This window comes from Mustela erminea, chromosome 16 (genome assembly GCF_009829155.1).
Source record: "Mustela erminea isolate mMusErm1 chromosome 16, mMusErm1.Pri, whole genome shotgun sequence".
Lineage (NCBI taxonomy): Eukaryota > Metazoa > Chordata > Mammalia > Carnivora > Mustelidae > Mustela > Mustela erminea.
This window is the reverse complement of record NC_045629.1, coordinates 9,487,438-9,514,888: the sequence shown is the minus strand read 5'-3', so window position 1 is coordinate 9,514,888 and position 27,451 is coordinate 9,487,438. Positions and strand designations below refer to the sequence as shown.

The 27,451-nt window shown below is 45.3% G+C and overlaps 1 protein-coding gene across 6 annotated transcripts in view; it reads right to left on the bottom strand.

Moving 5' to 3' along the window:
• LYN (LYN proto-oncogene, Src family tyrosine kinase) overlaps positions 1 to 27,451 on the bottom strand; it is a 119,113-nt gene that overhangs the window by 3,946 nt on the left and 87,716 nt on the right. For 5 of the 6 annotated variants that reach the window (XM_032316655.1, XM_032316659.1, XM_032316656.1 and 2 more), the window contains exons 11-12: positions 9,831 to 9,984; positions 7,027 to 7,158 (exon numbers count right to left, since the gene is read on the bottom strand). In XM_032316655.1, coding sequence (XP_032172546.1) covers positions 7,027 to 7,158; positions 9,831 to 9,984 — 286 coding nt within the window. Of the gene's footprint in view, positions 1 to 7,026; positions 7,159 to 7,179; positions 8,379 to 9,830; positions 9,985 to 27,451 lie in introns of those variants that run through there. The other variant, XM_032316661.1, reaches the window with a different exon arrangement.

The window sequence follows — 27,451 nt, the reverse complement described above, 5'->3', positions numbered from 1 at the left end:
TGGAATGTTCTAATGAAAAGACTTCAATTTATTCTCATTGCTTGAAGCCAAGAGACTGATTTGCAGCCCTTTCTTCATTTGGGGTTCCAGTCTCCAGAAAGTATGTGGTTTTAGCATATTTCTGGCTCTTGCCATGAACCCTGCTCACTTGGATAAATGTCAAGTGAAATCCCTCTATATGCTTTTACATGGGCACTGGGTGAAGCTCTAGGATCCTGGGAGAAGAACTAACATTCAAGATGACAGAAAACGGCAGCCTGATGGCCACCTTCTGGAATATCTCTTTCACTTTCTGCCTGGAGAACCCCCAGCTGAGATGATTTTTCTAGCCCCACCCTGACCTTGTCCCACTGCAGATTTCTCCTTCCTCATTCTCATATGTTTTCCCAACTCTGCAGGACTCTCCACGGTGCAGATAAAGGCCTGGTGTGCTCCAACCTGTCTGGGGGAATCTGACTTGGTAAGAGGACTAATAAGAAAGAAATCTGAATGCCTGAGTAAATAAGGCTATTAAGTGACAAGTCTTATGGAAGAAAGAAAGAGAAGGGGAGGGGGACCTCAACCAAACCCTAAGATTAAACCTGATGCTTGGTCATTGCTCTGTTCCTAGATTAAAGAAAGCAAACACCGACTGGCCGGTAATCGGAAAAGCAAGCAGTTTCATATTCCAGCCCCCATTCTCTCCACAAGCATTTCCTGAGCGCTTACCCTGGGACACAGGCTAACACTAAGCTCTGACAGATACAAAGACGATTAAGACTGAGCGTTGTCCACAAATGGCTCACAGCCCAATGGGGGAGATACCCCAGAAGAGGGAGGTGGGTGGGGGGCAGGAAGTGGTATCTGGAGTGGATAGGAATTAGCAGAGACTAGAAGTTGGTGATGGAGGAGGAGAAAAGTGCAGTATGGCAGAGAAGAGAAAAGAAATAGAGAGTGAGCAACTCTCCTCTGGATGGGAATCCAGCAGCTCCAGAAACAAAGTCTTTAGAGACAAGGGGCCTTTTTGTGTGTGAGAGCAAGAAGTAGGGGCTGCCATGAGACATAGTCTCCCACCCGGTAGTACTTCCAAAAAGGCGAGTTTTTCAATGTTGTTTTGAGCACTGCCTGTGATCAAAGTAAGCATTTACAGAAGACTGAGTTCTCTGATTCCAATTTACATGTGTTACTAAGATGGTGGACATGTCTGGGAAGAAACAGCCAGAGAAGACATGAAGCTTCAGAAAATTTTGTCACTTTCAAGCCTCCTTTTTCTCTGTAAGAGCAAAGCAAAACAACCCCCCAACCACAAAGATCCCCTCTATTCTCCTCAGAAAATTCATATATGGACATTATCATAGCTTGCTTTTAAGCTAGTGAGGTAAGGATCTTTGGCCTCCCCTCCTTTCCCCCCTTTAATTCATCCTAAAACAACGAGAACAAAAAACAAAAACTTAAACTCCATCTTTGGTGTCATGCAGAGGTAGAAGCCAGTTGAGCCAAGAAGAGGAACATGAAACTGAAGTGCCATCAAGAGAGGAACCCCATCAACAGGCAGGATGCTTCACCCCACCCTGGGAAGGGTCCCCATGGAGCCACACCATGGAGTGAAGGGAGAGGTTGGTGGCTGCAGACAGACTGTACCCAGAACCCACCTGGCAGGTGCCCCAGGTTAATGCTGGGGAACCTGCAGGAGAAGAACCCCCCCGCCCCCCTGCTCAGGAATGCCAGTGGAGGTGGAGTCAAGTGGGGGATGGAAAAAAGTCAAGTGTGGGATGGAGAAAGGCAGAACATGGAAAAAATGAGACCCTTCTAACACACACCACAACCTGAATGAACCTTGAGGACACCACCTTCAGGGACAGAAGTCAGACACAAAAGGACAAATACTGTATGATTCCACTCAGAAGAACTGCCTAGAGTTGTCAAATTCACAGACACAAAAAATAAAATAGAAGTTACCAGGGGCTGGAGGGTAAAGGAATGGGGAGTAATTGATTTATGGCTATAGTTTAAGGTTGTGATTATGAGAAAGTTGGGGAAACTAGGGGTGAGGATGGTTGTGTGCCAATGTGAGTATGTTTACTGCTACTGAACGATACACCTGAGTGATGGTACATTTTACTCTGTGTATATTTTACAATAAAAAAAATACAATGACAACAACTAAAGACACTGACGCCCCCTCCCTAGTGCACCTCCAGAATGCTGACAGCCAGGCTCGTCCCCCACAGGCAGGACCTGGAAACGCTGACCCAGGAGGGTGCTAACAAGGATGCCAGGGACCACCACAGACCCTCATTCCCATAAAACATCAAAGGAAGGGTGAGGAGATAAGCCTTCGAGCAGTGCTGAGGGCAGAGTGAGAGAAACAGAAGAGCAGACAGGAGACTCAGAGCGGCTTCCACCTTCCAGCATGGAACTCAGAGAACAGAAAATGGAGAAGAGGATATTTTCAAACTTCCCAGAATTCATGGCTACAGGTTTCCAAATAGAAGGGACAAAACAAGTACCCAGCCTAACATAACAACAACCAGTGAAAGTTCAGTCATAAGGAGAGATGCTGAGTTCTTCCACAGAAGAAACAGGATCCGAGACACAGCACAGGATTCAGAAGCCATCTGCTTTGGCCCAGCTGCACAAGAAGCCAGATCCAGGGCAGGAATTTGTTTAAAATTCTAGGCGAAAGGTTGGTGTACTAGTATTCACAACATAAGCAAAACTGATAATGATACCTACTTAGCAATTTAATTCTATCTAGGTCGTGAGTCTCTCAAGAAAAAGTCCTATTTGGGCGAAGTCCCTAGTATGAATTAGAAGTAGAATACTAACTTTGATGCCTCAAATTTTCATGAGGACCAACTCCGAAGTCAAGTACAGCAGCAACCATGATGAACTGTCTTTACTCATTCTGTGCTCACTTATCAATGAGAAAAAGAGAAGCCTTAAGAATAGGATTCCTCATAGTTTTGAGCCTGGGTGGGGGGGAAACTAAAGATTTTAAAACTCAACAGAAAATTACTGAAATGGACTAACAGTAGTTGAAAACAAAGGGTTTGGGGCATTTGCCAAAATAATGATTGATAGGTACAGGCCTCTTTCTTAAAAATGTGTTAAGAAAAAGACTTCTCCTGAATTACATTTGGTGTGCACAGAAGCTCAGGATATTAGATGTACCTGTCTGACTAATCTCTTTCAACACAGAGGACTGCAAATGGGAAATGACACTCCTACCCTCTACTGTCCCATATTTAGTATTTGACTACTAGGATTTTGACAGGTAACTTTCACTGACAAAATTGTGTATTTTACTCTCTTATTCCCAGAAGTTTGCTCTCCATTGGAGATAGCAGTTTTGGCAACCAGCCAACATGTGTATTTGGTATACCTCTAATTGTGCCTCCATGGATATTTCTAGAATATTTTTGTTCAATTCGCCATAAATAATAATGGTTCCAATGATAATAATGGTTCCAGTGGGGGCAAGGGGAGGAGAGGTGACTGGAGATGAGGAATAAAAGGCACACCACTTCCACCATACATTTCTTTGTATCTCTTGAATTAGAACCATGGTATCATACTCTTAATGATACGTAAAATGGGAAAATTTTTTACTTAAGAGATAATAGTATAATGTTTTGAATTCTGAGCAACAAATGTTAAAACAAATAACTAAAATTCCTGAAAGTAAATGCCTTTGAGGAGCATGAAGCCAGGGAGGCAATTTTTCATCAAAAGTCATTTCGTGGGACGCCTGGGTGGCTCAGTTGGTTAAGCGGCTGCCTTCGGCTCAGGTCATGATCCCAGCATCCTGGGATTGAGTCCCACATCGGGCTCCTTGCTCGGCGGGGAGCCTGCTTCTCCCTCTGTCTCTGCCTGCCATTCTGTCTGCCTGTGCTCGCTCTCTCTCCCTCTCTCTCTCTGACAAATAAATAAAATCTTTTAAAAAAAAAAAAGTCATTTCATACTACCTGATTTTTTTGAAGCATGTATATTACTTAAAGATGAACTGAAATATTTAATAAAGACATAATTTTTTAAAAATTAGAAAAAAATTAAAACTGGAAACTTCAGAAGCTTATCAAAAAGAAAATTAATAAAACCTATCATTTTATTGCCCAAGGATAGTAACATCTTGGCATATTTCATCTTTTAGTCTTTTATTTCCTTTAAAAAAGGAATGTTCACTTTATATTTGCTTTCCTTATTTCCTCTTTGTTTTGTCCCCTCCTCTCTCTTATTTCCATTATTTTGCAAAGCTAGGCATATGGTTTCTAAACCACTTAAAAAAAAAAAAAACAAACTTAACAAATCCAGCACTCTTCTGGGTAAAGAAAATATGCCCAGATAACTCAATCATCAGTGGGGTCTCTCCCACTTGTGGCTTTCTAACTGATGGACATAGCCTGTGCTGGCATCATTCACCAATTTCTGTGGTACCTGTGAATCGAATCCTTTGATATTTATGTAAGTAGGATTGTTCAGTTCTGTTTGCATCTCCTAATGCTAGAGGCTTTTCTCATGACTAGAATACATCACCAATCTAGAGCTCCCGATGGTATCTTAAAGGACAAGCTACCAGGGTAGCTAGTAGATTGTATTACTTACGTTATTTTAGTCACCATACAATACATCATTAGTTTTTTTTTTTTAAGATTTTATTTATTTATTTGACAGAGAGAGAGATCACAAGTAGGCAGAGAGGCAGGCAGACAGAGAGAGGGGGAAGCAGGTTTCCCGCTGAGCAGAGAGCCCGATGTGGGGCTCAAGCCCAGGACTCTGAGATCATGACCTGAGCCGAAGGCAGAGGCTTAACCCACTGGTCCACCCAGGTATCCCCATCATTAGTTTTTGATGTAGTGTACCATGATTCATTGTTTACTTATAAGGCCCAGTGCTCCACGCAATACGTGCCCTTCTTAATACCCATCACTAGGCTCACTCACCCCCCTGCCCCCCAAAACCCTCAGTTTGTTTCTCAGAGTCCACAGTCTCTCATGCTTCACCTCCCCCTCCGATTTCCCTCCCTTCACTTTTCCCTTCCTTCTCCTAATTGTCCTCCATGTTATTCCTTATGTTCCACAAGGAAGTGAAACCATATGATAACTGACTTTCTCTGCTTGACTTATTTCACTCAGCATAATCTCCTCCAGTCCCATCCATGTTGATGCAAAAGTTGGGTATTCATCCTTTCTGATGCCTGAATAATCTTCCATTGTATATATGGACCACATCTTCTTTACCCATTTTATTTTATTTTTTACCATTTTTCTATTGCTTTTTTCTTTTTTTAAACATTTTTTTTTACCCTAACATTTTAAAATCCTGGACATTGAGCACAGTGGATGAGAATAAGGTTTTTGGGAGGCATAAGGGCCTGGGGTTCAGAAGCAGCTCTGCCAGGAGCTAGTGGTTTTCAGTTCTGGGCAAGAGTCTCCTTCTCTGAGCCTCATGGGTATCATTTGTGTGTCATTCTGGAGCACATCAGAAATATCACAGATCATTTGATGAAGTTAAATGCTTATCTGATCCAATATTGGATTATATATGTAATCTGAACAGATAATCATTATAGACAGATATAGGTCATAGACACAGATGCATAATATCAGGCATCAGGACTGATCAAGAAATATTTTCCCTACTTTATAGATAGAGATTATAGATATAGATATATAATGTCAGATTCATCAGGACTGATCAAGAAAGTATTTCTTTTTCCTGGTTTTCCCTATTTTCCAGTAATGTTTCCATTCATTCAGCATCCCGAGCAGAGTGGCAGTCAGATTATGAAGTGTTGGCACGAGGGATTTCAAGGCACAGTTGACCAGCTGTGTAGGTGCCACCCAAAGGCTCTCCCCTCCCCGCTGGCCCCTGGTTCCCGACTTCCCTATGGCTCCTTCCCAAACAGCACTGAGGGTGATCAGGGGCATGAAGGACACACTGAGGCTCTTTCCACAAGGCTTTGTCATCCATAGCATGGTATCTATCTAGATGTTAAATAGCTTAACCACGTCATTCATTCATCCAGCAAATTCTCATCGAGACCCAAGCCACGGGGCCTCGGGATCCCATACAGTGCCTGTTTCCTCTACGGGATGCTCAGCCCCCCAAACTGCCCTGTGGCTCTCTCCTCAAACCTGCTGCTGCCAGGATCACAGCAGAAAACCAGCAACCCCCCTCCTCCTCCTCGCTAATCTTTAACCCACTCGATAGGTCGCTGTGCCATCTCACAGCCTGTCGCCTGACTGTTGCCAGTCTCCTCCCACTCTTTAGAATATCAGCTCTCAAAGGCAGCACCTGGGACTGCTGCATCGGGACCCCTTGCAGGTGCCCGGCAACCTCAGATACTTTTTGAAAGAGAGAATGAGTTGGCCATTAAAGATTTAATTTTAAATTCATCATGTCCATCAATTTAGTAAAAAGCTTAACATTAACTAGAAGACTTTGGGAGAAATCCTCCTTGCAAACTGAGGCACAGATCCCAGTGAAAGGGAGGGCTGGTGCAATCTGGCTCCAAGGGCTTTCTGTTTTCACAATCTAGAGACACTGAATGGACGTCCTCACATTTGTTAAGTAACAGACGGGAAAGACCTTTCACTGATTAACAGAGATTGTTATTTCCCAAAGAGGCAGAGGCTCCAAAGTACTTTGTATAAAACTCAGTTTCACAACTAATCCAAAAGCACTGGGAATCCTCATTTCTGTGTCTGTTTCCTCCCTCATCAGGTGCCCTGCTTTGGAGAAGCACCCGTGTCTCACCTTGAAATCCCGCCTCGTATATGCAACACCTATGACGGTGCCAGCCACCATCTGGGCACTAAGAGGTGGCATTCGTTAGGGGAGGAAAAGGAAGATGCACTCAATCAAATAAGAAGGCAGAGAAATGTCTAAGCATTTTTAGAACACTTTCCACTCAAGACGGTCTTTTGGAACAAAGGGCTTATTACTCTTAGCTTTTGGATATGGGTTTATGTCTTTAAGCCTCCTGCCACTTTCCTTTTTTTCTCCTGCAGACCTCTTGAATGGAAATAGGTAAGAAAACAGTACCTGGGTAGGGAATTTTCCCATAGGTGACGATTTCATACAGGAGAATTCCGAAGGACCACACATCAGACTTAATCGTGAAACATCCAAAGTTGATGGCTTCTGGAGCTGTCCACTTAATGGGGAATTTGGCACCTAAGGGAGAAGACATGTCTTACTTGGGCCTCTGAGCCGAACCAAAAAAGGCATGGGCATGTGGGTTTCATACTTTCTTTTGGGGAAAATTTTAACTATTTCTTTTGAATAGGTAGTGCACACACATAGCACAGAACAGAGATGGCACAAAAATGCCATACTGAAAATAGTTGCCTCCCTCCCCTACTTCCCTTTTGGGCATTCCCCCTATGAGAAGCAAAGTTTCTTGTGTATCTTCCCAGAGACATCATAATGAGCCCACTTTAAACAAAAGAATATGGCACAGAATGTAAAGGCATTTGTTCTTAGCTTGTGTATTTGTCCCTCAACAGCAGCTCCTAAAGCATGTATCTTCAGTGTTCAAATGTTCTCCAATGAGCCCATACTATGTTTATATGGAATATAAATTATCTCTTGATGCGCACATTCTTTCGGACATCTCTGTAAGCCCATACCAATAGGAAATTTAGATACTACTTCACAGGTTAAGGTATCTCCTGCTTTCACTTGCTGAGCCCAAACAGCACTACTTTTAGGAACTGGGTAGCATCATGATCTGCACACACACAGAGAGAGAGAGAGTAACGACACCAAGATTCACACGGGAAGCTGGGCCTAAGGGACAAACCTGGCTCAGGGGTAACTTGCAGGGACACCTCAAGGAAGGGACTCAGGCACAGAATGCCATCCCTGTATGCTGGAAAGGTTAGGCTTCCACCAACCATTATTAAAGATTTTAAACACGCTTGCCTTTATTAGGTCTTTGCTTTAGAATTTCTTGTGGTGTTAGACCCAAACTGGAAATCTGAACAAGATCAATAAGGACAGCAGACAGCCTCATGGACCTGCTAGGTACGGCACGTAGGGTACTCACTGTTGCACGATCTGGGGATTGACCCTGCATGCTGGGCGGCAGCAAGGGGGCAGGGTGGGGGGATGGGACAGGGTGGCTCCAGGGTGGCCCTAGCTAGCGGGGCGGGTGGTGGTGGTGGTGTCACACAACTTGATGTGAACCTGGCAGGCCACTTACTACTGTCTCTGGGGGTTCTCGGCACCTTCATCTATAAAACGTGGAGACAGAACTTCCCTAAGGTTGGTGCCAGAGTTAGGTGGGTTTACCTGCATGCGTGGCATGCCTCAGGCTTCCTGCTCAGCAGAGAGCCTGCTTCTCCCTCTTCCTCTGTCTGCGCTCACTCTGCCTACTTGTGTTCTCTCTCTCTCTCTGTCAAGTAAATAAATAAAATCTTCAGAAAAAAAAGAATAGTTAAGTTATTTTTGTGAGGCACCAGGCTTCTCTAATTCAACAGAGCCAGTGGACTATGTTCCAGCTGGTGAACTTTGAGGTTACATCTCCTGGGTTTGGTTCTTGGCTCTCCCTCTTACCATCGGACCTTAGAAGCCGCTGAATCTCTCTGTGGCCTCACTTATAAGGTGGGAATGATAATAATAATAGCAACAACAATAGGGCTTATTACATAGGGTTATTGTAAACATAAATGAGATAACATATGAAAACCACTTAGAGGGGCGCCTGGGTGGCTCAGTCAGTTAAGCATCTGACTCCTGATTTTGGCTCAAGGCATGATCTCAGGGTCCTGGGATCGAGCCCCACGTTGGGTTCCACAATTAGTGGGCAGCGTGCTTGAGATTCTCTCTCTCCTTCTCCCTCTCGCTCGGCCCTTCCCTGCTTTGTGCTCTCTCCCTCTGTCTAAAATAAATAAATAAATCTTTAAAATTAAAAAGAGAGAAAGAAAAGCACTTAGAATAGTGACGGCCATACTGCAACTACTCACTACATTTTCGCTATTATTTTTCACTCCCCCTCCTCAAACTGTTTTCCTTCACCTGCCTTTTTGCTGAGAATAAGTTGTCACCCACCTAAGAGAATGCAATCTGGAGGCAGGAGGAGAACTGCCTGAAACATCATGGGCACAAGAGATGCTAAACAAATCAAAATGATGTTCTCAAGCTGCCATCTTATTTCTTTATATTTTAGTCACTTATTTGTCAGAGAGCAAGAGAGAGGTCACAGGCAGGGGGAGCAGCAGGGGGAGAAGCAGACTCCCTGCTGAGTCCAACGTGGGACTCAATCTCAGGACTCTGGGACCATGACCTGAGCCGAAGGCAGACGCCCAACCTACTGAGCCACCCAGGCGCCCTCTCCGTGTGTTTTAATATGTGTGGAATACGGAACATGGTTAAATCAAGGAGTGCATTACATTTACTTCTCTGTATGTGATAATTTCCGAGTTTTAATTTGCAATGAAAAGGCCAGAATGCAGGATACAGAATTATTGTTGCAAATGTCTTCTCTACAGTTAGGAACAGTGTACTTCATTGTTTGGGTAAAAAGCTTGAACATACAATATAAACAAAGAATTCTGAACTTGCCAAGCCTCTTTTTGCTTTCCCTTGCTTAAGTGAAATACAAATGACAACATCTGTAAACTTTACAAACAGTATGTGGAGTTAATCGGGAGAGTAATTTCTAAGAACAGATATGAGAACAAACCCACAAACAGCAACTATGGTCCATTGTGAACATTTTGCCAAATGAGTTCTTTTTAAGGATGACTACTGTAATTGCTTCGTAAAAAACAAAACCTAACAGACAAAAACAGAACTAAGTAACCAAACATGGAAAGACGGTAAAGACGGTGAGGACGCCGTACCTTCCCTTGCTGTGTACTCATTATCTTCGATCACTCGGGCAAGGCCAAAATCTGCAATTTTGCACATGAGCGACTCAGAGACCAGAACGTTAGCCGCTCGGAGGTCTCGGTGAATGTAGTTCTTCCTCTCGATGTATGCCATTCCCTCTGCAATCTGAAACCAGAAAGAGGCTCTCATGTTCAGTTTAGGGTCGGCTATCACAGAGGACCATCAAGGAAAACCAAAATATGTACGAGTTCCTGAAACCCTTCATGGATTGTTCATCCCAAGTTTTAAGCACAGTAGGTACATGACAATTAATATTTTGAGTCCTTTTTAAAATAGCTGCCCCCACCCCAAATCTCCAATATAGGGGTCACATCTCCATGTGATTTTTAACACAGCTGCATGCCTTGACATTTTCTAACTGAGGGGGTCTTTTTAAGACCCTGCTATATTCTTGCATGGAGATACACAGGTATCATGATCCCAGGGTTTCAAATGAGAAAACAGAGCTGGAGAAGGCGACATGCAAATATGATTAAGTGACTGGGGTATCAAGAACAGGATGTCCTTGGTCAGCAGCATCCATGCGGGCCGGTGAATCAACAGCAGCCCGCAGAACCGGTTCTCTGAGCCCTCCCTGCTCCACGTTCCAGAAGGAACAGATTCACCCTGACCACAGAGCAGGACAGCAGGAAAGCATCCAAGATTTAAACAGAACCATAAAGTAGGGGAGGTGAAACTCCTCCTTCATTGCATGCTAGACAATTGGGTTTTTAAGGAAATCAAAAAGCGATGTTTAGGGAGCATAAAGATAAAGATCTGTAAGGAAGGCAGGCAAGAATGATGTCCCCGGCTCTGGTGAGCAGTGACAAGGCAGCTCTAATTAGGATTCTGTCACAGAGGAATGAGTGTATTCATCTGGATTCTACCTCGAATTCCGGCAGTCTCAGCTCGGAGGACCTGATTTCCCCCACTGGTGCCCTCCGTTCACACCCCCTTTCAGTGAGGCCCTGCTGCTTTGCTTCCTAGGGAGCTCGGCTTCCTGGCTGTGCTTCTCCTGGACCCTCACCTCCTTGGCCGATCCCTTCATTTACCTTCCGCCCACAAGGCCTTCCCTGAACTCCTCTTGGCTTATTTCTCTTCGCTCTCTGCCCACCCTCAATGGTGGATTCGTAGGAAAACCATCCGCCCCTACTGATCAGAGCCCTGTCTGTATTTTCCTGCTGTTCCGCGAGCTTACCGCTGTCGTGCCTGCCTCCGGGGCAGAGACCGCCCCTTGGACCTTGTCAGTCTTCACGTGCACCTATCGGAACCCTCAACCTTGTCACCAGACTGCTTCTCAGAAAGTTCTTCAGGAAATGCGCTGGGTTTTCAGCGCTACCAGAGTACTACGTTGCCAGCACACTGGTTGCAGGAATTGGGCAGATGAGATTTTCACGGCCGCAAAAGTCTGGCGTGTAATAAATAATCAGCCCAACAGGAGGGCAGTCTCTCAGTGTCCCTTCAGCCCGGCAGCTTGCATCTGACCGACCCCAAGGAACACCGTTTTGAACCGAGAAAATCGTACATCAGGAAGAACAGAGGTCAGATCTTTGTTTCTACAGAATGACAATTTAATAACGTACAGCGTTTCCAAGCAAAAGTAGCACACGCGGCCCTAGAACAGTGCTGGTCAAGTGCAGAAGACCCAAGCTGTGTGACCCCGACCAGTGACGCTGGAGTCAGGTCCCTGCCCTCACCCTGGGCCACGGCATCCCTCGGCAAGAATACTTTAATCCTCTGTGCGAGTCCGACCAGGTCACTCTCTGCTTAAAGCTAGCTTCAGGATAAGTCTGAACTTTTTTTTTTTTTTTTAAACAATTTTACTTAATTATTTGTAGAGAGAGAGAGTGAGCACAAGCAGGGGAAGCTGGAGAGGGAGAAGCAGAGCAGGGAGCCCCACCTGGGGCTTGGTCCCAGGACCCTGGGATCACAACCTGAGTTAGAGAGAAGGGAGTTGGGGGAAGTTGGAAGGGGAGGTGAACCATGAGAGACTATGGACTCTGAAAAACAATCTGAGGGGTTTGAATTCACGGGTGGGTGGGAGGTCGGGGTACCAGGTGGTGGGTATTATAGAGGGCAAGGATTGCATGGAGCACTGGGAGTGGTGAAAAAATAATGAATACTGTTATGCTGAAAAAAAAAAAAAAAAGGCAGACGCTTAATTGAGCTACCAGGGGCCCAGCGTCGGAACTCCTTACCACTGCTCTGCAGCCCCGTGTGACCCGGCCCCTGCTCAGCCCTCCCGCCTTCTCCCCGGGGACCAGCTCCTGTCCTGTATTCTGTAACCTGGTTCCACAGCTGCCTCTGCTTGGAACATTCAGTCTTGGCCCTTGGGCTAGGCCAACTCATTCTGTAGGCCTCAGTGGAGATGTCACTTCCTCCAGGGAGCCTTCCTGGACACCCACTCCTCCTGTTTACCTGCAGGAATGTAAATCCCTCAGAGCAGGTGTAATGCGTGCACATTCCTGTCCTTGGGCCCTTAGGTCACATATATAGCTATGGGAACATAGCTATATATAGACAGGGGCAGAAACCCCAAAGAGCCAAAGCTGGCTGCCATCTCAGGCGGGGCCTGCACCTGCATTTGGCTGTAGCCGTGAGGAACCTGTGCTGGGCCCTTCTCTAGGGATGCAGAATGACCCACACAGACGCGTGCTGGTGGCATGGACGGAGCCTCCAGGACACAGCACCAACTATCCACGTCTCACTTATTCTTGCTGGTGGACTTTGATGACCTACCTATTATATCTTTCATTCTCCTCAGAACTCTGAAGAGACTGAAAGGAAATTTCTTTCCCAGAGTCACACCACAGGTTAGTGCAGTGGTTTGAAGTCAGCTGAATTTCCCTTCTGTGCATTTAGCAGTTAAGTCTCAATCCTATGCTAGTATTTCTTTTTTTTTTAAAGATTTTATTTATTTATTTGACAGACAGAGATCATAAGTAGGCAGAGAGGCAGGCAGAGAGAGAGGAAGGGAAGCAGGCTCCCTGCTAAGCAGAGAGCCCGATGCGGGGCTCGATCTCAGGACCCTGAGATCATGACCTGAGCTGAAGGCAGAGGCCTTAACCCTCTGAACCACCCAGGCGCCCCCCTATGCTAGTATTTCTTAACTTTGGCTCACCTAGGCCTCACTCTCACTCAATTAAACCTGAACTATGGGAGTGGGGCCTCCCCAGGTGATTTCAACAGACAACCCAGGTGCAGAACGGCTCTAGACCCTTGTGATACGAAGTATGGCCTTCAGGCCAGGAGCAGCCTTAACATCCAGTGGGAGCTTGGCAGAAGTGTGGCATTTTGGACTTGGACCCAGATGTGTTCATTCAGAATCCGAATTTTAACAAGATTCCTAGGTGATGTGCCTGCACATTAAAGTTTCAGAAGTACCACACTAGATCATACGCTTTTAAACTTAAGCTATTTTATGATTCAAAGTTCTACATGGTGGGGGCGCCTGGGTGGTTCAGTTGGTTAAGTATCTGCCTTTGGCTCAGGTCATGATCCCTGGGTTCTGGCATCAAGCCCTGCATCAGACTCCGTGCTCAGTGGGGAGCCTGCTTCTCCCTCTCCCCTGCTCGTGTTCTTTTTCGCTCTCTCTTTTAAGATCTAAAAGAAAAAAAATTCTACTTACACTGGAAGGAGCTCTTGGTCTCAACACGTTACCTACAACCTCATAATGCCTGCGAAAGGAAGCTCACACAACTCAGCTTAAGCCACAGAATGAGCAGGGTGAGCACAGATGGCAGTAAGGAGCCTGGGCTAGAAGCAAGCCGGCTAAGGTTCGGGGCCTGATGACAGGTGCTGGGAATGCCCTGGCTGAAGACCTAGTCCATCAACAGCTCAACATGTGTGTGCTGAGCCTCTGTGTTTCCTATCACCCAGGGAGAGGTGATAGGAAACTACTACCAATCTACGCCTTAGGGACAGGGGACCGTGGCCTTACTCTCTCTGTATCTTGCTTCTGGGGCTGGGCCATTACCTCGAGAACTTGGGAATGATTTGATCTTTATGTTTTGAATCATATGAAGAGATTGTCTTCATCCTGGACCACAGTGGCCTCACCCGGCCAGGCCTGGTGAGGTACAAACTCGAGAAGACCTCAACTCTTGTAAACTCCCTGCTCAGGCTACCAAAGGAATGAAACAAGTCTCTCATGATCATGTGCTCATTCCTAACTCTGTAGGAGAGAGTCTGCATGTGATGCTACTGGAAAGTTGAAATAAAAAGTGCCCCCCCACCATTTACCCAAGACGAGAACACTCGTATAAGAAGACAAAGTTAGTGATGTTTTCCGATTCTGGGTTTAAAGCTGATTTACGTTTAGGTGTGCTTTGCATTTCTCAGGTCCTTCAGCTCACAGACATGGCGAATATACATTTCCTAGTTCCTCTTTTTGCCCCTTCAGTGGAATATACGATGAGGACATTTCTCCCTTGTGTGTGTGTGTGTGTGTGTGTGTGTGTGTGTGTGTGTGTGTGTGTGTTGTGTTGTGTTCTGCCATCCTGGGAGGGCCGAGAGGAATTATTAAGATAGTGTCCCTGAGCCAGTAACCCCACATGGACTCTGGTGAACTTTTAGGCATCCACTACCTGGTGCAAGTTCTAGGCACAGGGGCCATATTAAAAACGCTACTCCCCAAGATAAAGGACAGTCTCCTTGTCAGGGGCTCCAGGAGCAGACTTCCAGGCCCATGCACTGCAAGTTTTTCAGAGGCTGTTTGGATGCTGTGTTAGAAGAAAAGGAATTGCTCATCTGGTCCCAGCAGATGTACTCTCCACGGCCCACAACAAGGTTGAGGGTGCCATGTCCTCTGGGGGTGGTGACCCAGCTGTCTTTGCTGGTGGGGTAGCTGGATCAGGGGTGGATTTCAGACCCTCCTCAGCCTCTCAGAGGGCCCCTACTGGCACACTCCACACGGTAGCGCTGCTAGCATGTGTCTATTTCCTGATATATTCGTATCTACAGATGCTATTTTACACACACGCAAATACGTAGATGCATACGGCCAGCTTTCAGAATGCCAACATTCTGTAAAGCACTGAGGCCTCTGCGTCCTCTGCTTATCACGTTCGACGACACAAACATGCATACACCCATCACACCTGTGTGCACGCTGACGATGCCCATAGTGGGGACGGAACACAAAATCTAGAGTTCTATTTACTTTGCAAATACATTTCTTTCCCCAGAGTACAAGGTCAGAAATCAGACCAAAGTTTTCAGACGCATGTGAGCTGAACTAACAAATATGAATTCCTTCTCCCGCATGAACATTCAGATGGAAGGTCTGCGTTCCTCTTCCTAAAATGAGGAGTAAACATGGCGGGCAGCTCAGCAGACCCACTTCACACATCCCTGCCTGGGCTGCCCTGAGGAAGGCAACAGGGCTCCCGCTCTCTGAGTGACGCATACCTTCCCTTGTCAAATACGTTGACTGAGAAGTGAGTTGCCAGTGGTCAATTGGGGACCTCAGTACAGTTCTGCTTGGGGCAGGAAATACCTAAGGACTCCAGCTTCTGGATAAATGCCCAATGGGCTTATTTTATGGGGAATACAACCCTAGAGGGGAAAAAAAAATCTCAGTTATGTTTTTGCATACCAAAGTGGAGCTCAAATAATTCTCCTCGCAAGTGACCTTCCTTGCTAGCAGTGACCACAGAGGTCACTCATCTCTTCCTGCTTTTCTCAGAGGACCAATCCGAAGTGTGTCAACCCAGCATCTCACACAGTGCACACGATCCCGTTTCCAGCAGGCTCTCTCCCATTCAGATGCTCGGGCTCCGAGCTTTCAGTGGCCTGTCCCAAGCCTGTGCTCTGTGGATGGGTTGCTTGGCACCCACACTGGGTTGCTTTCCCCAGAGAATCTGAGCGATGACTTGGACAAATAACAAAATGTTTGTGTGGACTGCCTTGCTCTGGAAGTCTTGCTCTGGTGTTCTTATGATTCATCCTAATTACTATCACTTTTCTGAGAAATTGGCAAATAACAAGCTATCTTGCTTAGTGAGTTATTTATTATTTTAATGAGAAGAAGCCCACATTTGAGTCAGACGATGGAGGGAATAAAGGAATGAAAGGAACCTAATTGAGGGACTCAATGTGATCTCTCAAGCAAAGCTAAATTCTGCCCCAGGAAATTCCAGCCTAAATGAGAATCTGGAACTGAAAATACAACCTGTCTTAGAATTGGCTGGTTGGAAAACATTTGTCATCTCGACAAGCAATGAGAGAAATTAAACAAGAAAAGCGCCAAAAGGCAGGAAAGAGTAAAAATCTGGTTTAATTGCTTTACCTGTTCTAGTAGGCATCAATAACTTTATTCTTTAGATATGTATTACCTTCCTACACTTTGGAAAAATAGAATTCAAATACTTAATCCCTTTCAAAAGTCCTAGGAAGTGTGTGAAATAATGATAATGATAATATTAGTAAGCTGGAATGGAACCAATGAAAAGAAATTGGGTAAAACCTACAGTCTATGTGAAGGACCCTTTGTATCAGGGAGCCCCCTGGGGTCAGTCTGACCTAAAGACCATTTAATGACCACAGTAAAATAGACTGTAAAGACAATAGGGAACTTTCGAGAAAAAAAAAAAAAGCCTAAGGAAGAACACATCTCCTCTGTACTACAAATACGACAGCATTTGTTTTGTAGCCCTTGATAATTTTTGTAGAAACACTTTTCTATTTATATTCATTGAACTTTCCGTACTGGAGGCCTATGCTCTTCAATCTGTAATTTGGTAGAGGAAGGGATGGGACAGAGAGCCCATTCCTTGCTGTGTTTGGGGTGAAAATTCCTTAGAAATGTTTTAGCTTTATTTGGTTATTATGTTTTTCTTTACTCTTCTCTTTCAAGTGAAACTGCTAAGAAGCAGTGAAGTATATCCCTTTGATGGGGGTGGTGACAGTGATGATTATAGCTAGCACCCTAACTCTGCCCAGGCACATGGCCAGGCATTTATAATCCCTAAAACAAGCCTAGAAGGCAGGCAATATTCACAGATAAGGAAGCTGAGTCTTGGAAAGGCAATTTTTTTTTCCTGGATAAACTTGGATTTGAATCCAAGTTTGGCTGGTCTCACCATGTGTGTTCTTAACCATTCATCCAAACTGGCTTCTTTCTTTACAAAGAGGTACAAACAGTGGAATGCTCACGGGAAGGTACAAGGAGGGAAAAGAGAAATTAAGAAACAGGATAATTTATAGAGTGGCCAAGTTCAAGTTTGCAGTCTGTCAGACTACCTTCAAAGCTCAAAGATGAGGGCAGTTTCCTATATGCAAACTTAGGGCTGGTGAGGTCCCTGTGACTGGTCAACATTTAATTCATGCAACAGTATGCAAGGATGTATCAGGGGGACACCGACAGTATCAATGAATATCATATTCAAATCAGTAAGTTTCCATGAAGGAAACTTCTTTTGCTTCTTTTTTTTTTTTTTTTTAAAGATTTTATTTATTCATTTGACACAGAGAGATCACCAGTAGGCAGAGAGGCAGGCAGAGAGAGAGAGAGGAGGAAGCAGGCTCCCCGCGGAGCAGAGAACCCAATGCGGGACTCGATCCCAGGACCCTGAGATCATGACCTGAGCCAAAGGCAGCGGCTTAACCCACTGAGCTACCCAGGCGCCCACTTCTTTTGCTTCTTTAGCAAAAAAGGAAAACACGTTTTTCAACTAATACCCATAGATGTTCTCTTATGGAAACTTGTTGGAGTACTTCACACCCATGAGGATGGCTATTACAAAGACAAACAAACAAGCAAAAAACAAACAAAAAAGCAGAAAATAAGTGTTGGTGAGTATGTGGAAAAACTGGAGCCCTTGTGTAGTGCTGGTGGGAATGTAAAATGGTACAGCCATACGGAAAACAGAATGAGTATTCTTAAAAAAATTACCATACAAACATGGAATTACCCTGTGATCCATCAATTCCACTTCTGGGTATATCCCCCCCCACCACCAAAATTAAAAGCAGGTGTTTGTATAATATGTAACAGATATTTGTTCACCTCTGTTCATAGTAACATTTTTCACAAAAGCCAAAAGGTGGAAACCACCTAAGTGTCCACTGATGAAAGAATGGATAACCAAAATGTGATCTATTATTATTTAGCTTTAAAAAGGAATGGAACTTTGACACATGCATGGATGAAAATTAAGGACATTATATTAAAGGAAATAAGCCAGTCACAAAATGGCAAATACTGTACGATCCACTCATTGTACATACTTCGAGCAATTGAATTCATAGAGACAGAAGAGAATGGTTGTCAAAGGGCAGTGGGAGGGAGAATGGGAAGGTGTTTAGTGGGTATAGAGTTTTATTTTTGCCAGATGAAGAGAGTTCTGGAGATGGACGATGGTAATGATTGCACAACAACATGAATGTACTTATTGCCATTGAACTGGGCCCCTAAAAATGATGAAAATGGTGAATTTTATGTTCTGTATATTTTAGCCCCCCTCTGCTCTCAAACACACACACATAAAACTGTCCTGGAAGCCTCCCACCTTAGGAAAGCAGGATGAGCACCCAGCAAAGGCTCTCTGCCTTTGGCAGCTCATGGTGGCACACCAGATGGGAGCACGCACGTACACCGGGTGGGACCAGACCAAAGTGCCAAGCAGCCGCAGCTCCTCCCATGTCACTTCTTCCCCCTTGGCAGTTCCTCAGTCCAGCCTCAGCTAAACCTGACTACGATGAGAATGCGTAACTAGGGACTGACAGGAAGCAGAGGGTTACCGATGATGCCACAGGAGAGTGGGACAGATGTGATGAGGGTTCTGAAACTTTAGACTGACTCAGGTTGGGTTTATATAAAACAGGGGTGAGTTTCTTCTTGAAGCCTCAAGCTTTCCACTCTGTAAAATGGTGCTAATAATAGTAGCAACCTGGTAAAGCTCAGATGAGAATGACAAGGAGTATGGAAAAATGCTCGATGAGAGATTATTACTCTCATGACTACTCCTGCTGCTAATCTTAATCTCAGAAAGACCCAAATCCAGATTTGGCTCATAATGGTGAACTGACAAACAGCAGAGTTGATCTTGATTTTGGAGAGCCACGGGGCCAGTGGCGGGAAGCTGCCAACGCGGTACGCCAGGGCAGCCCTGAGCACGCCAGCTGGCAGTCCTCCGCCGGCCAGCTCTCTCTGGCTGAGAGGCTGCCACCAACCTTGGCAGAAGCTGACTTCCGGACTCTGCGTGACCAGCCAGCTCCCTTCTACCAAATGCCTGAGAAGGTAAAGGGATGATCTGCCAAAGATCACAACCTGCCCTGGCCGTTGTGAAAGAGACTCACCACCTCTGTACAATGGATAAATGGCACTCGGGGATTGGAAATAGCCTTTGCTTATTGTCCCCTCTGCTGCATTAATTTTGCTGTTACTACGACAATCTAAGTGAACTATTCCTTGATCTGTGGCTAATAAGCCACGCTACTGCTCATCACCTTGAAAAGAGAAGGAACCACATAGTTCACGACTTCTCCCACTGAGGGAGGAAAAGAAAGAGAGAAAAAAAATTGCTCTGCTCTCATTTCTGAGCTTGAATGTGGATAGCCTCTGAGGTAGAATGTGAACCAACCCAGATATTTGCCCCCAAAAAACTCAGACTGAGAAACAATTCACTCCACTCACATGCCAGATTTTGCCCATTGAAAACAAGTTGGGAATATTAAGAGACTTACAAACATTCATGTTCTGATCTGGTTATCTGGCTACCGGGGGCAGGGGAAGGACAGGGGAAATAAAATAAGTAAGGGTTTGTCCACAGAAATGGTTTGTATTGTTATTTGTACTAGTGAGCACTGGAGACTCTTCTTATGTTATCTGTAAAGGACTGTTAAGGAAATTGCAATAAAATCGCAGGAGTAGAGTAGTGTACTATAAAGATACAGACGTATTAGTGAAGGATTTTTCATAACATGAAAAATTATAATATTCAGTCCAATACATATAAAACAGCACATACAGAACAAATCAAATGTGTAATTAGAAATACTTAAAATGGATGGTGATGAGCTAACTGAAAAAATGAGCAAAAGTTTAAAGAAAGAGTTTCCAGAAAAATGAACTGCAAAGAATAAATATAGAAAAAGCTGTCTGACCTCATCTATGTTAAATAAACACAAGTTGTAATAAAGACTGCTAAATCTGACTTATCAGACTGGATCAGAGAATGCTAACAAAACTCAGTTTGGGCAAGGGGATGAAGCTAAAGATACCCTCATGTTTTTGGAAAGACGTTCAGAGATAACTATTAAAGCTGAAAATATATACACACTTTTGGCAGATCTACAACCTACAACTTATCATCCAAGCACACTTGCACAAGTATACAAACATGCAGAGAAGGCTCTTCCCCATATACATTTTCCTACAGTAAAAACAAAAACAAGAAAGCCCCAGAAAATAACACAAATGTCCATCAATAAGGCAATAGTTAAATAAATCATAGGACACTTAGAGAGGAACAGAAATAAATGGCTTTAAAAGAATGAGAGGGATCGTTCTACAGTGATATAAAAAAAAAAAATAGTTCAGATATGTTACAGAACTGCAGCATGGTACCTATGGTGGATTTCCATGGGGGCTGAGGAGGAAAGGCCATAATCTATGCTGGTACCTGGAAAGATGCATTTGAGTTGTTAAAACTAGGACCAAGGAATTGGCGTATAAGGTTTTTAGTTTCTAAGCTATAGTATAATTCGACTTTTCTTTTCTTTTTTTTTTAAAGATTTTATTTATTTATCAGAGAGAGAGAGGGAGAGAGAGCGAGCACAGGCAGACAGAATGGCAGGCAGAGGCAGAGGGAGAAGCAGGCTCCCCGCCGAGCAAGGAGCCCGATGTGGGACTCGATCCCAGGACGCTGGGATCATGACCTGAGCCGAAGGCAGCTGCTTAACCAACTAAGCCACCCAGGCGTCCCTCGACTTTTCTTTTTTAACCCACTACTGATATGATATTTAAGAAGTCATTGAACAAATAAAACAAAACTGAAATATAGCATAAGAACACACAAAAATGCTTACAAGAGAATAATAAGATCTGAACACTTTTTTCTTTTTTTTTCAATAATTCTATCATAAGTATGAATTGGCTTTAAAAAAAAAAGATTTTATTTATTTATTTGAGAGAGGGGGAAAGTGAGAGAGATCACAGGGAGAGAGGGGAGAAGTGACTAACCACTGAGCAGAGAGCTCGATTTGGAGCTTAATCCCAGGACCCTGAGATCATGACCTGAGCAGAAGGCAGACAGATGCTTAACCCGCTGAGCCACCCAAGCACCCCTGCACTGACTTCTAAAAGGAAAAAAAAAACCCTATGTAAAAAGAAAAAAAAAATGAGATCTGATATAGATTACATTTTCTCAGAATATCCCAGAGCATAAATACTTGTTTTGTGCTATTGGAACCTTGAAAGACCTCCAGGGTTATTCACTAAGTACATATTCATTTATATGATCATGTCATACATACAGATGCCACAAGTTGACAGAGAGCAGCTAGGGGTGTAACTGAGTGTCTAGTCACTTGTAGCTTCACAGGACACTCTTAGTATGTTAAAAGACAGAAGATCACTGTCGTTCTGAGGCAGGGTCTTCCATTAGACAATCTTGAGGACCATCTTCCATTTATTTGCACCCTGTCCAGCTGCCCTCTGGGAGCCTCATCCTGTTCCAGGTGCTGTGGGCAACTGAACATAGTTCCTAATCTCGTGGAGTTGACTTCCCAGTGGCACCCACAGACATACGCTATGCCCGACAGCCAAGAAAAAATATAGTCACAGGTGCCTTATTTCAACTCCAACAAAATACTTAAGAGAACTTGTGTTTCACTGGGTGGAAAGACCTCCCAGGCAAAGCCTGAGTTCTAGCTCTGAAATTAATCCCTGACTTATTTTTCCTGTGACCCATTTAAAGAAGTCCACCATGAGATCTGATAAATTCCAATATACCTGAGACAGATTTGCCATAATCTTTGTATTTCAACCCTCTTGAAATAAGTTTCCAAAATAACCTGCATTTATGAACGGAGCCCGTGAAGGCTGCCTCTCGTGTCGTCTTCCCTTTCCTGAGGGTATGGGAGCAGGAGGGGAAACCGGAATGGCTGAATCTGGGGGAAAAGCACCGTCAAGTGTTTTGTTTACCAGGTAGAATTCCTCTGTGCCTAATGACTGGAGGAAAGAGTCACCTGTCTTCATGATCTCAAAGTAGGGAGAGAAATTCAATCCTCCCTACTGGCTACAGGAAAAGCAGCAGTACATTTTACCCTTGAACAGCACAGGTTCTAATTGCATGGGATCATATGTGAATTTCTGTGGATAAATACAGGAAAGCACTACAAATGTATCCTGAGTATGATTTTCTTCTTTTTAAAAAATATTTATTTATTTATTTATTTATTTATTTATTTATTTATTTATTTAGGAGAGTGAGCACACAGAGGGAGAGGGAGTGGGGAAACAGGCCTCCCCCTTGAGCAGGGAGCCAGATGTGGGACTCTATCCTAGGACCCTGGGATCATGACTTGAGTTGAAGGGAGATGCTTAACTGACTGAGTCACCCAGCTGCCCCCTCCTTATGATTTTCTTAATAACATTTTTTTTTCTCTTTAGCTTACTTTATCATAATACAGTATGTAATATGTATAACATAACAATATATGTGTTAATCAACTTCATGTTATCAGTAAGGCTTTGATCTATTAGTTACATCTAGTGAGAGTCACAAGTTATACACAGATTTTCAGGGACCTGGGGGGTCGTCAGTGGCCATAATGTCTGTGTTGTCCAAGGGTCAACTTTTCAAGATGTATGACCTCAAAAAGCGATCACTCACTCAGTTCAGCAAATTTTCAAGGGCAACGCTTTCTAGACATATCCAAGCCCCCAAGACATCTACAGCTTGTCCTGGGCCCTGCTTCTTAATTACTGATCTCAAAGAGAAGGATCCAGAAACCTACAGACTTTAAACAAGAGCCCAAGGGAGTCTTCCAATAAGGCAAGTCCAAGGAAGGCCTGTCACACAGACTTCCACACAAATAAAAGAATAAAACATTTATTAAATGATGGAACTTCTGAAACACAGTCTATGGCAAGACTACCACTGCAGGCAGATAGCCACTGTGGGGTCTTCGGCCCATTTTCCAGTGAGGCAAAGAGCAACTGGAGGCTGAGAAGAGGAGGATGTTGATCTGACTTAGGTTTTGAGGGCAGTGCTCTGGCTGCTGCATCACACGTGGGCTCTGGAGGAAGCAAGAGCTGAAGCACAAGACCAATCAGGCAGCGCCTCAGTAATTTGTTTTGAGAGAGAGCGTGGGACTTGGGTCCGAGTGACAGCGGTGAAGGAGTTAGGAATATGAATCTGTGGTAAAGGTAGAATCACCCAATTTGCAGAAGGACTGGATGTGCAACATAGGAGAAGAGGGTCAACAATGACTTCAGGGCGCCTGGGTGGCTCAGTGGGTTAAGCCGCTGCCTTCGGCTCAGGTCATGATCCCAGGGTCCTGGGATCGATTCCCGCATCGGGCTCTCTGCTCAGCAGGGAGTCTGCTTCCCTCTCTCTCTGCCTGCCTCTCCATCTACTTGTGATTTCTCTCTGTCAAATAAATAAATAAAAATCTTAAAAAAAAAAAAAAAAAAACAACAACAACAATGACTTCAAGTCTGGGCCCTAGAAGGATGAAGTTACCTCCACCAGAAGGGAAGAAAGCTCTGGATGGGCAGGTTCTGGAGGGGGAAAGACAGGTGCTCAGCTCAGGCTGTGCTGAATTGGACATGCCTGATACACATCCATGTGGAGGTGCTGAGTAAGCACTCAGCTTGGGGAGCAGATCGAGCTAGAGAAGAGCACTTCAGAGAGCTCAGAGTATAGCCAACTGTGTTGGATCAGATAGAGTCCCCCCTCAAATTCATGACCACCTGGGCCCTTGGAACATGATTTACTTGGCAACAGAGTCTTTGTGGATTCAATTAGTTAAGGATCTCACCATGGAGTCTCACCCTGGGTTTAGAGTAGGTCCTAAATCCAATGACTGGTGTCCAAGACTTGTGTCTACAAGGTAATGGCAGAGGGGGATTTGAGACACGGATGCAGAGGACCAGGCCTGTGAGGAAAGAGACAGACTGAAGCACTGTTGCAACAAGCCAGGGAGCACAAGGAACCAGGAGGTGGACAGGCAACGAAGGGTTCTCCCCTAGAACCTTCAGAGTGAGTGGAGTCGGACCGACATCTTTATTTACAACTTCTGGTGCTCAGAACTGTGAGAGAATAAATTTCTGATGTTTTAGGCTACCCGGTAGGGGGGACTTAGTTTTGGAGGCTCCAGGAAAGTAACACAACACTTTCAGTGAGATCACTTGGAAGGTCAATGTGGAGACAAAGAAGGTCCTAGGGCTGAGCTCTGGGACCCTCCCATGTTTAAATGTTGGGAGATGAAGAAGAAATGGCCAGGGGGAATGGCATCCCAGAAGCCAAATGAAGAGAGCATGTCTGGGAGGAGGGAAGGACCAGCTGCACCAACCACTGCCAATGGGCCACCAGAGAAGAGGCAGAGGAATGCCCTTGAACTCAGTCTGGTGGGATCACCTACGACTTGCTAGGACCTGTTTGGCTGAACGGTGCTGAGTTCAAGAGTAGAGTGAGGAAAAGAATTGGGGGGAAATGAGGACGACCTTCCAGGGCTTTTGATCCTACAAAACGGGAGGAGAAAAACAGAAGTGGAGCTAGCTGAGGAAAGAGACGGAGGAGAGGGAGAACTTCTTTCAATTCCCTGAGAATGGCACCGAAATGAGGTGGAAATGCTAATGCAGAATTTCTAGAACAATGTCTTGAAATGGCAAGAAGGGATAGGACCTGGTGCCTGCTGCAGGGTGCTGTCACACCAGGAAAGAGGAGTTGGGGGCGGCTTTCTGCTGCTGGTGAAAAAGACAGCAAGGAAATCCACCGAGGGAGGGAAGGGGTTGGAGGTAAGGCTTGGGGGTGGAGGAGAAGGAGAAGGTGAGAAACAGTTGTCTAGAAGCCCGAGGAGGCACCTCCATCACTGGCCTTGAATTACACATGTGAAAAGCCAGCATGTCACATCAGCGCTGGTGACAGCTGTGACTTATGGGGCCAAAACAGGTAAAGAGTTGGACTTACAGCACGTATGACAAAGGGAGAGGCCTAAGTGGGTCTACAGAAGTCAGCTCAGGACAGAAGAGAAACACGAGGGTAATGGAGATGTGGGAAGAGCTGGAGGCTCTGACTGGTCAGGAGTGTTGGGAAGCAAATGCTGGAGGTGGAGTCCCGGGGTGGGGGGCAGGGCGGGGAGTGAGACAGACGGGAGCTGATGGACCAGCTGGGACTTGAGGGGTGCAGCTTTTGGTCGTCGGCATGGAGTGGGCTGCATGGGACAGTGGAGGAGAGAGGACAGAGTCCTGGAGGAGAAAAGTCAAGAGACAGAGAGGCCTGAGTCTGAAGGCCTAGGTTCCTACAAACAATGGCAGGGTCTCCAGGGGCTAGAGCAAGAAAGTGCTGAAGCATGGCAGTGACAAGTGTCCAGGGGTCTGAGAACAGCTACAATGAAGAGGGAGGGTGGACCTCAGAGCTGGCAGTGGGTGGGGTTGGTGAGGGCAGGGAGATAGAAGATCTAGATCTTCCACAGGGAGAAGGTATGAAAATGATTTTTTTTTTTAATTTATTTGACAGAGAGAAATCACAAGTAGTCGGAGAGGCAGGCAGAGAGAGAAAGAGGGAAGCAGGCTCCCCGCTGAGCAGAGAGCCCGATGCGGGACTCGATCCCAGGACCCCGAGATATGACCCGAGCCGAAGGCAGCGGCTCAACCCACTGCGACACCCAGGCGCCCCTAAAAATGATTTTCATTAGCAAATGTGCAAGCAGTCGGTTCTGTAACATAAAGCCTCGCCTAGACAATTATGTTCTGGATACGGGAGGGAGATGTGGATAGAATGCTTAACAGGAGTTGGAAACCCTGATGGAAGAAGATTCAGCCAGCTCCACTGCCACTGAATTCCAGCACACTCGCCTCTGCCAGCTGCTGCAGGCACAGACACCGGGCTCTCCCCAGCCCCAGGGAAAGGCACCAAAGGATCCAAAGGCACCTTGGGAGGAAAGCCTTACTCGGTGCTCCCTCTCCCCAAGTTAAATGCATCTGCCTGTGCCTACTGGCTTCAGTGTTAAATGTTTTCTGATACTTTCTCATTCCTCCTGGCATTCTTCTCTATGCCATGGACAAGGAGAAACAAAGCAGCTCTTTGTCTTTGCATCAAGGCCCAGATATTTGTATTCTACTTCCTTTTTCTTTTCTCACTTCTATTTAGGCCAACAAGGTAACTCTTGGGCAGGAAAGTAAACATACTTGGAGGAAGAGGAAGAATAAAATGTATCAGGAAAATATTTTACGTTGAAATACACCTGCACCGTGACCCAGAGCTTATAAAGCAGAGAATAAAGAGTTTATTGTCTTCAACTGATTAGAGGCGGTCCCTACTTGGGTCGATATAGTCATTCAACATGTATTACTGAGCACCTACTACTTAGTTGCACCAAGTGCTGCGGATACAAAAGGTAAACATGAACTTATCAAAACATTCAAATTGCTGTTAAGTGTTTGAAAAAAAGGAACAAGAGGCCAAGATGGAGAAGAATGGAGTGAGCAGGGGCTTGGGATGGAATTGTTTTAGGAGAGATGGCTGGGGAAGGTGTCCTTGAACAGGAGTTGGGGGAGGCATGGAGCAGAAGGGGTAGTTTCTGGGAGGGGGCCTAGGAGAGGCAATAAGATAGGACAGAGCATGGTGGGTGCCCGGTGGGAGTAAGGCAAGATGCTAGGGAGCTGGGCTCATAGGCCATCAGGGCATTTTACAAATGGGATGGGAATCCATGGAAGGTGCAAAGCAGGGATGCAGAATCATCGTACTGGTGAGACCCCTCAAACGGTCTACTGCATAGGGACAGAGAAGAAACGGGCGGGGGGAGAGGGCAATGGGGAGTCAGTGCTCAATGGGTGGGACTTCCAGTTCGTGAAGATGGAGACGTTCTGGGGACGGATACTGGGAGCAGGTTCCTAACAGTGTGGAAGCATTTCATGCCACTGAACTGTACACTTAAAAATGGTTAAAGTGGTAAAATCTTATGTTATGTGTATTTGACCGCAAAACAAAATGCACACATATGTTTATCTAATGGGCCTTGCCTCCTCTGTGCGGCTTGGGAGGAAGAAGCCAGAAAGACCTTGAGAAGAGGTTGCCAGGTAAAATACAAAGGGAGCACTGCTCCTGAAACATTGTTCCTTGTTTACCGGAAAGTCACATGCCCCCAGGAGCCCTGTATTTCTACTCCCTCAGTCCAGCAACACAGTTAACAGGCAACCACCATTGCTCAGAAGAGACTTGATGGTGAGTGTGGGGGAGGGAGATACATTTCAGAAGAAGGAATGAGAGGGTTTGTTTACCAGCTGTCTATCAGGGCAGGCGGTGGAAAGAAGAAAGGCTCAGTTGCCCCCAGAGTGAGGGAGGTGTGGCGGGAAGAAGCCTGGCTGGGAGGCCCCTGCAGGCCCGCACCCTGGGGACTGCAACCTCCCGGCTGCCTGAGG